Here is a 9,865-nt window from a genome sequence, read left to right as displayed (position 1 = left end):
CCAGGGGGGAAATGGGTCCCAGATGTCTGCCTTTGTGCCACTATAGGCTCCTCGGGAGGGATGGAGCCATGGACGGGTGGGTATGGAGTGGAGGAGGGTGCAGTGTGCTGTGTGCAAACATCAATAACGACAGCCAGGAGGGTGAAGAAACTCCCGGGGTGAAGGTGAGGAGGAATTTAATGATTAGTTCCTTTTGTCGAGCCAGCGTGGATTTCCAAACACATCATTTATGATTGGTCACACTGCCGTGCTCCTACCAGCTGAGCACGTCACTGCTGCGCTTCGACCTTTTGGCGTATGACGGTAATTGAATTGACTGCATTACGAACTTAAAGAAACTGTTTCCCCTGGGGTTTTTTTTCTTCCTGGAGAACTTTAGAAGTTTGAACATGGCCGCTCTTCAGTGCAGAATTTCAGTCAGGAGCAAACCATATGTTGTAGAGGCAGAAACAGACAATACATCGGTCTTCTTTGATATCCAAACCTCCTGTGTGTATGTAAGCCAATATATTCTGATATATATCGATATGTGTATGATCTATTTTCAGCTCCAGAAAGGGTTAATTACGACCCCCGTGGAAATAAAACGAAGACGAGAGCGGGGCCTGAGTGTTTAGTGAAACATTATGTCAAGACTCTGACAAGGAAATGAAATGTGCAACATCAATCAGCCTATGAGGACAGAGATCAAACGAGCCTCCACACTCCTGCATCTGGTTCTGTTTGGACAGCCTCACTTTTTTCCCCCTTCTGCCTCTCCTTTCTTCTCCTTTTCTTTTCCCCTTTTCTTATTCTTCTCCCATTCTCTCCCTCTTTTCTCTCCCCTTCTGTTCTCCTATGTGCCACGACATTCCTGTAGGCCTACTCGCTTCGTTAGCTCATTTTTTCCATGATGGTGGCATGGAGCCACGCTTTCGCTAAAGGTAAGCAGCAGCTCCCGAGATTAGCCTCAGCAACAATGACTTTCCTGTCCCTCCACTGTCTCCACCAGAGCTCCCAATAAGCCCCAATTCTAATACCAGTTAATCCTGGAGTTGACTTGGCCTGTTATGTAAATACAACCTCATATAATTCACTGTCTCTGTCCATGGCCTCGCTTTGATGGCCAGATGAGGGTTTTTTTTTTTCTCTTCCAAGTTGATTGAACCCAACTGGGATCGAGCTACTTTCCGTTCAGCGTCCCTCTCTGAATGAAATGTAAACCAGTGCAATCACGAGGCTCATCAAAAATCTTCTGAGCTGCGCTACATGCACATGGTCCTTCAAATGCAGCGGCAATCACACCCAAATTGTCGGCTAGAAGCTGTCAAGCAGCGTGTCAAGGATGAGACGAGGTCGAGTAACAACACGGGATACTTTTGTTAGTAAATAATACAAGTTCTTTACGTCTTTACGTAACATCTCTGGACAGTGACTGAATATGAATCAGTTTTGGAAACATCAAACATGCAACGACGCTCATTAAAAAAGGTGTTGAAATATAGAGGCTACCATTAAGTATGCTGTCATCAAAAAGTACCAAATTTCTGCAGCCTAGAGCAGCGGAAATCTCCCCACAAGATTTCTCTGCAGTGATCCACGCATGAGTCACTCAAAGTCATGACGCATGGAGGTATCAATGCACACAATGTTGGGAAACTGGTCTGGAGTCAAAGGTAGATTGTGCAACATTTAGTCATTTGTTCAAACTGTAGGTACACTGAATAAACATGAGCCCCATCTCTTCTCAGGAAGACCTGTCTGCTGTGTCATGACTGCCAGCGTGTTGAGAATGTCTTTAAGTGGCTGCAGACCCAGATGGGTTCGCGATGCGGAGGTGGAACATGTGTCGGCTCTGCCTGGAGGCCATGGATGGCACAATTAGGTGCTCTCTCACCTCTGCAGACTGAGGTCACTGGGCCACTGAGGTCAGGGGTTATTTAGGGTCCTGTCTGTGCTCCGTTACCAACCCAACGTAGATGACTAGGAGCAGCTGACATCACTGCTCCAAACCAAGCACAGGTTAGGTGTGAGATAACAGATGTCTGTAGAGGTTTTTCAGCAGTTCAGTGTACATCAGAGTTTACAGATACAGTAATATGTCAAGAAAAAGTTCATCTTGTGAAATTCTTTACAGGATGTGTGCTTGCACAACCTCACATTTTCTCTCAGATCTACTTAAAGCTGCTGCGGCCAATAAGATTCATGAAAAGTCCTTTTTTTTTGTTTGGTTTGCAGGACTTTACGGCTTTTTATGGCAAAATATGTAATTTATGCCTTTTTTAAACATTATAAAGCATTTGTGTTTGACTTATAAATCCAGCTTCAGTTGTTTAATCTGCTGTATTTTCATCGTCTCAGTCCACATTGTGAGCCGTGGTTTAACGGATTTGCTTTTATAGTGTTCTGTTATCAGCGTGATAAAAAACCACGGCAGACAAATGTCAGCGTGAGCTCACATTTGTTCTCATGTTAAAGGAAAAAATAAAAAACTTTTAGCACTACATCAATACGCATGATTGATGGCTTTTATATTGCAGGAAAAATGTATTTTGAGAATGTGTGTTCATAAAAAATATATTAAAGTATTGAATATTTACACTGATGACTGTCAGAAATAAAAGGTTTAGATTTATTTCTGTCCTAATAATGAGTTGATGAAGGAGAATGCAGACACAAGGGTGCATGTGGACTGACTCTCCAGCTCCAAATCTGGAACCCATAAAGCCTCAGACATCCCTGCAACATTAGACACAGCACTTCTTATTGGCTGAGCGCTCCACTTACCCCCTTCCTCTTTCTCCCGCCCAGCTAACGCACACTTCCTGCTTCTCTGCCTTGCTCAGGCTGGACCACGCCCTCTGGAAGTCTGCTCAGCCAAAGAGAACTGCCCGCAGGCCCCGGGTTAGCGTTTGGGTATAAAAGAGGCGGAGGTGGACCTGCCTGTCAGATGGTTTGTTGTTGTTGTGCCTGCCAGGTTGAGAGGGGAATGTGAAAGTGAGAAATTTAACAGGGCAACCCAGGAAACAGGACAGCCAGAGCGACGTCCAATCCGATGGAGCTTCAGAAGCCGTGACTGTCTTTGACGAGAGAGAAGAGTTTTTGTTACACAAGCTGGTCAAGTTCAGGTTTGTTGTCGCTTGAGAAAGAGCATCACAGCGACTTGTCTTTGCAGTGAAAGGTTGCTGGTGGACAGTACAATGAGAGAAGAGGTGTCCTGCACCAACTCCCCCGAAGGAGGTCTGGGGGCCAGCGAAGAGGAACTGGAGAGAGGATCAAAGAAGACCCTCCAAGCAGGAAATCGAAAACGTTCCCCTTACCCCAAGAAGGACAGCCTCGGTCAGGCGGAGGAGAGCAGCACCGGCAGCCCAAACAGCCTGCTGCCGTCCGGGCCGAAGAAGGTAAAGAAAAGCCCTTCGACGGTCGTGTCGTTGGCCCCAACGTCGCTGGGCCCCAGGCTGGACCAACCCTTTGAGGACCTCCACTCTCAGCGCGTCATTGCCAACGTGCGGGAGCGTCAACGCACTCAGTCTCTGAATGATGCCTTCGCATCTCTACGCAAAATCATCCCCACGTTACCTTCAGACAAGCTGAGCAAGATCCAGATCCTGAAGCTGGCCTCGCGCTACATCGACTTCCTCTACCAGGTGCTGCAGAGCGACGAGATGGACGCCAAGTTGGCCAGCTGCAACTACCTGGCCCACGAAAGACTGAGCTACGCCTTCTCCGTCTGGAGGATGGAGGGGGCCTGGGCCATGTCCACCAGCCACTAGGATCCCATCGAACCTCTCTCCTAAACCCTCTCGTGTCCATATCTCCACCCCACCACCTGTGTCTGTGTTTGCACCCGTTTCCTGACCTCTGAACCTCTGAATTCTTCCCCTCTCACTCTGATCTTAACCTTTTCATCTCAGACCTTTGCATACATTCCTGCTCCATCTATCTATCTATCCAGAAAGGTTCTTTTCACCTGCGTTAACATCCAGAGTTGGATCTTTGCAACTAAAACCTCTCACAGTTTCCCTCCATTGTTTCCACCTCCACATGCTCTCCCCTGTCTGTCCTACAGTTTAGTCCAGTGCAACAAGACGCTCCACTGCAGCCCCTCAGGTATGGACTAAATATACAAACACACACACACACACACACACACACACACACACCTGCACAGACAGCATATAAACATGAACATGCACGTGCACACACACTTCTGTATTCACCATGTCATCATGGACACAGACACAGGCCACATGTTTCATGTGTCTTTCTTTCCATGAAGAGTGTTTCTATTTTATTTGTGGCCTCTAACTCAACAAATAAACACCACAGATGCCCTTCACAAACAAAATGCACACACAGGTATACAAACAATAATCTGTGCTGGTTAAGACCTCTTAAAATATCTTATTTAAACGAAACAAAAACTAAACTTTTATTTTATAAATCATTGTGAGACATGCAACAAGTTTTAAAAAGGCTCGATCACAGATTTATTCTTACTAAAGAACAGAAAGTAAAGATGTTCTATAAAGCACATTTATAATTGTACATATTTCTAAATTAATAGTAAAATCTCAGTTGAATTGTAAATTGTTAAATTTGATGAGTAGGCCTCTGTTTACACACAGTAATTATTAGTTTTGAAATTTACAACTAATAAGTTTGTTTAACTTTAAATTCAGATGTTTATATTTATACACTATGAACTTTAGGTATTTTTTAATTTTTTTAATGCAAATGTACAAAAATGTTCTAAGGTATATAAAAACATTTTGGAAAAAGATAATGTCAGTTATATTATCATAGAAATTATGGATCTAATTGTGTTATAACGTGGATCAACAAAACTGCTAAACTTATTTCATTCTTTTTTTAACTGATTTTGTAAAGTGTAATATACTGTTTATTATTGGCTAGTATTTTGCTGTTGTTGCATAAAACTGACTCAGTTATTAAAAATCACGTAGCTCAGATAACAAAGTAAGCCATCAAATCAAATCACGTGTTTACTCTGTGTGCAAATAATTCTGCCAAGCAGGGTGCAACTCTTGCATAAAAACATATCAATATCAATAGATATTTCCTGTCAAATCCAGTTCACTTAAAAATAAGAGCAATTACAAAAAAGAGCAAAAACAAACAAACAAAAAAAGACCTAAACATATGTAAGTTACATGTAAATTATAACTTGTACAGAATCTTTCATGTGAGATTTCAAGCAAAATGCTTCAAATGAAATTATAGAATTTATCAGCAAATGAGATGAAATGCAAATAATCATTTTAAAATCAGACAAAGTGTCAAAAAAAGAAATAAAGAAATATTTATAAATCCTGTTTAAACACTCCAGTATATGATCAAACCTCCCCTAAAGCCATGGCCACAATAAACAACATTAAAAATATCATAATACAATAAGTGAGGTAAAACATGATCAAAGTTTGAGCTGTAATTTAAAGAAAGCATTTTAATCTCTTTGCTTGTTTCACTTTTCTGACTAAACTGAACCAACAGCACGTTATCATCACTGTGATCTAAACTCCCCGGTGTCTGACAGACCTCTGATGTATTTAAGACAAATGTTTTCCTCCAGAATCTGTAGGATCGACTTCACACGGGGTCTGTTTTTTCTCAGCCATTTTAACAGACACCAGATTCCTGCACAGGTACAGCATGAAAGGAGCGAGGGAGAGAGAGAGAGAGAGAGAGAGAGAGAGAGAGAAAGGGAGAGTGAGGAGAAATAAGTGGAGGCACATCTCTCTCCCTCTCTCCCCCTGCAGCCTTGCCCTCTCTCCTCAGGATCTTGTATCGTGCAATCAGGCCCCGCCGGGGCCCAGACAAGCAGGAACCTTTAGATTGGAAACAGTTGTGAGGTATTAGGAAGGTGTGTGTACCAGGGTTAGGGTCAGGCACATGGGCCTGTGTGTGTGTCAGCGCTTGTACATGTGTAATGGTGGTGTGCGCTTGTGTGTGTGTGTGTGTGTTTGTGGTGAGCTTTAACTACCTGTGCAGTGTGTGTGTGTACGTGTGTATGTGTGTGTGTGTAAACAGGAATACACTTGCAGATGTTGTTTTGGGGATTTTATCTTCCCTCTCTCCTGGTTCTAGTTTCATTTCTGGAAAAAAAAGGCAGCCAGGAAGTCCTTTAAAATAAAATGACAACACACAAGATAAGCATTTAGATGGAAAGACAGCGAGGACGGAGATGTGGGACGAGCTTTAGAGGTGAATCATGTTGTTGTGCTGGAAGGAATACACACTTTTTCATCAGCTAGATGACAGGTCAGGGTGAACACATTTCAAACAGGCACACACACTGACACAGACAGGAATGAGTCTCACACACTTTCATGCTACTCACAGTGCAGGAATCACAAACAATACAAGTGCTATTACACAGGCTACACACAACATATATACATTACACTGTCCAGACACACACACACGCATCCGCTGGCCATGTGCACACCACAGGTGTTCCCCTCCGCGTTATTACCAAACCTCCAGCGGCCTCTGGAGCAGACGTCGAGGGCTCCACTTAGAGCTGTGGATGTGATGCCAAGGCCCCTGCACGTGGAGCAGAGTGTCCTTGGACGCAGGCGGTGGTTATTACCTACCACTTTGCCTGCTCTGCATGTTATCATCAGCTCTGCAGGGGCCGCCAAAGAAAGGGCTGGAAATTCAAGGCCTGAAACTGACCTGAACGTCTAAGTTTAGGGAAGATGATGAGGTCGGAAAGACATCAAAGGCAGAGTGTGCAAGTGTGTGTGTAATTTAAAACTGTGTGTGTACGTGCGTTATATGAGATATATATATATATATATATATATATATATATATGACATTATCATTTACACATGTGTACACCCACAGAACGTCCAAGATATCAAGCATGACTGCAGATATTTCAGCTGCAGCCTCTTTTTAAGTTTACGAACGCTTAAAAATCTCCTCTAAGGTGGACGCTGTGAAGGGGGTGGACAAAATAACTAGAACACTTGACAATATATCAAAATGTGTGATGTTCCACGTGAAGTGATTTGAGGCTGTTATTCATGTCAGTGTGTCAGATTACACCTAACTGTTAAAGGTGTTTCTGTATTTTGTCCCCCAACATGGTGTCACACTAAGAAAATAACTAGATAATGGGTTTGACCGTTAACGCATCTGTACACACCATGAAAAGCACAAGTTTCACGGTAGGAGAGCCTTTAATATTTTCCTTGAGAGCCCATAGCATGCACACACACTCACGAACATGAACGCAGTTTTGTACATTTAGATGAGGATGATTTTAGGATGTGTGGGTGTCTGGCTCAGGACGAGTCTTTGAGAATGAGAGAATTGTTCTGTTTGAGTTGGAAACAAAACAATACTCTCCCTTCTGTTTATACTATAATCAAAATGCCTGTCACTGCTCTTTCCTCTGCCGGAACCTCTGGCTCTGCCGCGTCCGTGTGTGAATGTGTGTGTGTGTGTGTGTGTGTGTGTTTTACAGTTTGGACTGACCAGCTGTTGGATGCTCTGCTGTGCATATTAAATCTCTGGCGTTCACTCCGAACTGATCTGGGACCAGATGTAAAGTCCTCTGCGGCTCATCTGCGTTTTAAAAGCCTCATCCAGAAGTTGTGGCTTCTGATAGTCATCTTTATTTTTAGAGAGCCAAACTGTGAGCCGAGCGCAGGTGGGAGGGTTGTGTGTGAGTGTGTGTATTAGTGTGTGTGTGTGCATTTGACTGCTTCATGTATATGTGCATTTTGTATGTGTGCTGGCCTCGCTCAGACAGCTGCAGGGATAGAGAGCCATGGAGGAATGACTTCTGGTTTGACACGTAGACAACACAACGCCACATAACTCGGGTCCAGAATGCATCAGCATCTGTCAAACATTCACACGCAGGATTTACTGAAACAGAATGAGTTATGTGCGATTTAAAATAAAAGTTTAAATGAATAATAATAAAAAAAAAGCTCCCAAAAAATCCAGAAGCAGCTTTTTTCCCCTTTATCAGTTGTTTCCTGTGAATTTCTTATGTTAAGGTAGGTAATTTAAATCCAGTGCAAGAGTGGCGGACTCCGCCACCACCAATAAATACTATGATATGGAGAAATAATTACTTCATAAACATAAATTGAATGGTTACTGTGGAAAAATGCAGACCACAAGTAGTATCAAAGATGGGTTTGACTTCATGAAAATGGTTGTTACTTTAAATATTGTAAAATCAGACAGATAGCGGTCATTTTTGTGTGAACAAGAAGAAAAGCAGAATAGAGGTTGCCCTGCACTTTTATCTGTCAATTTACACATTTACGCTTTCACAGCATAAACGTCATGTGACGGGTTGACACCCACAAACATACCTCTAACTCTTTCTTACTGACTTCTTCTCGGTGTGTGTGTGTGTGTGTGTGTGTGTTTCTTGAAGCATGGAAAGGCACACTGTAATTAGGGTGAACTGAAAACGCTCTAGATGAAATGTTTGCTTGTTAAAACAAGAGAGGAAGAAGCTAAAGGAGCTGTAGGGATTTTTCCACTTTCCGCTAAACAGAAGTGTTTGTTTGTACACACGTTTTATAACCTCAACACACGTCTCGCAGACTTTCAGAGGAGTGACACACACACATGTATGAAATGTCCTCTTATCTTAAAAGTGCTATAACGTTAACTCATCTCTGTTTCTCATCTCTGCAGAAAACCAACAAATGGAAAATTTTCTACACTCAAAGAAGAAATGCGTTCCCGCCTCACCAGACAATCCCCCATTTTTTAATCTTACAAAAAAAACTTTTTTTCTCTCTCTCTTTCTCTGGACACGTGCTCGACTCATGACACTGAGATGAGATTCTTGCAGCTTGACTCTAACAGTTGTGTGTTTCTGAAACACCGGGGAGAAGACGTGACAGTCAAGCGCTGAACATTTTAAATGACGAAAAAACATGGAAAAAAAAACAAACAAACAGCTGGCCTGCGTTGACAATGAAACAAAATGGCTGCTGGTTCGAGTGCCTTGGGTAACACCACGATAACCATCATCCACCCGACTCTTCGCATCGGATGACTCACTGCCAGACAGACATTAAGATGACTAATGATAATGGCACAGTGATGGTTAGAGGGCGGTCACAGCCAATGAATGTTTACAGCTAAAATGCTAATAAGCTAATCGCTCTGGCTCTCGAAACCCCCGTCTTGTGGGAAAGAGGAGCACGAGGAATCTGAAGCAGATCTTGTACTCTGTTGTGCTGTAGTAACTGGATAGCTTTCTGTGTATTTTGGGGGTTTTAAAGTGTATCTGTTTGTGAATTTGGTGTATGCACACTGTATTACTTTAACTCTGCTCCTGCATTACACTCGGCTTTGATGAAAAGTGCCCACGGGAAAACGTCTTAAACCACTGATCACACTTCAGCCACTATTCCACTTCTGTTTATTCTCACTTCAGCTTTCCTGTTATTAGTGAGCGTCGCAGAAAGTTGTTTTTTAAAATGCACGATGATCTGATTTATCTTTTGTTTTTTTTTCTGCCGCTTTGAGAGATAACTTTGCAAACTTGCTGTGGGCGTTTTCACTGAATAATGCAAAAAAAAATAAAAGCAGAAAGTTTAGTCTAAGTGATGATGAAGTGATTCCAGCCATCATGTAGAGGATTCATCTGAAACCATGAGTAGTCTAAGTACTGTTTGATCATGTTTTGTTTTGCATTATTGCTTTTGGTATTCTTTATTGTGTCGGCTCCTGTGGACAATAAAACTCTTCTTGATGCTGTACATGAGTGGAATATTTTGATACATTACATGTCAGGATTTAGTAGTAACTCAGATATAAGAGTAAGCTGTGTAGGTGTAGCTTTCTGGCGGGACACAGGACACTCCCTCCTCAATAT

The 9,865-nt window shown here is 42.6% G+C and overlaps 1 protein-coding gene across 1 annotated transcript; it reads left to right on the top strand.

Annotated features, from left to right (window-relative positions):
• The first annotated feature begins 2,919 nt into the window (after positions 1-2,919).
• LOC117256723 (twist-related protein 2-like) lies at positions 2,920-9,749 on the top strand. The gene is made up of 2 exons (XM_033626328.2): positions 2,920-4,089; positions 8,674-9,749. The coding sequence occupies exon 1, from the start codon at positions 3,180-3,182 to the stop codon at positions 3,750-3,752; it is 573 nt and encodes a 190-aa protein (XP_033482219.1). The 5' UTR covers positions 2,920-3,179; the 3' UTR covers positions 3,753-4,089; positions 8,674-9,749.
• The last annotated feature ends 116 nt before the right edge of the window (positions 9,750-9,865 follow it).

The sequence above is a fragment of the Epinephelus lanceolatus genome, chromosome 1, assembly GCF_041903045.1.
Source record: "Epinephelus lanceolatus isolate andai-2023 chromosome 1, ASM4190304v1, whole genome shotgun sequence".
NCBI classification, from domain to species: Eukaryota; Metazoa; Chordata; class Actinopteri; order Perciformes; family Serranidae; genus Epinephelus; species Epinephelus lanceolatus.
This window is presented reverse-complemented; position numbering and strand designations above follow the sequence as displayed.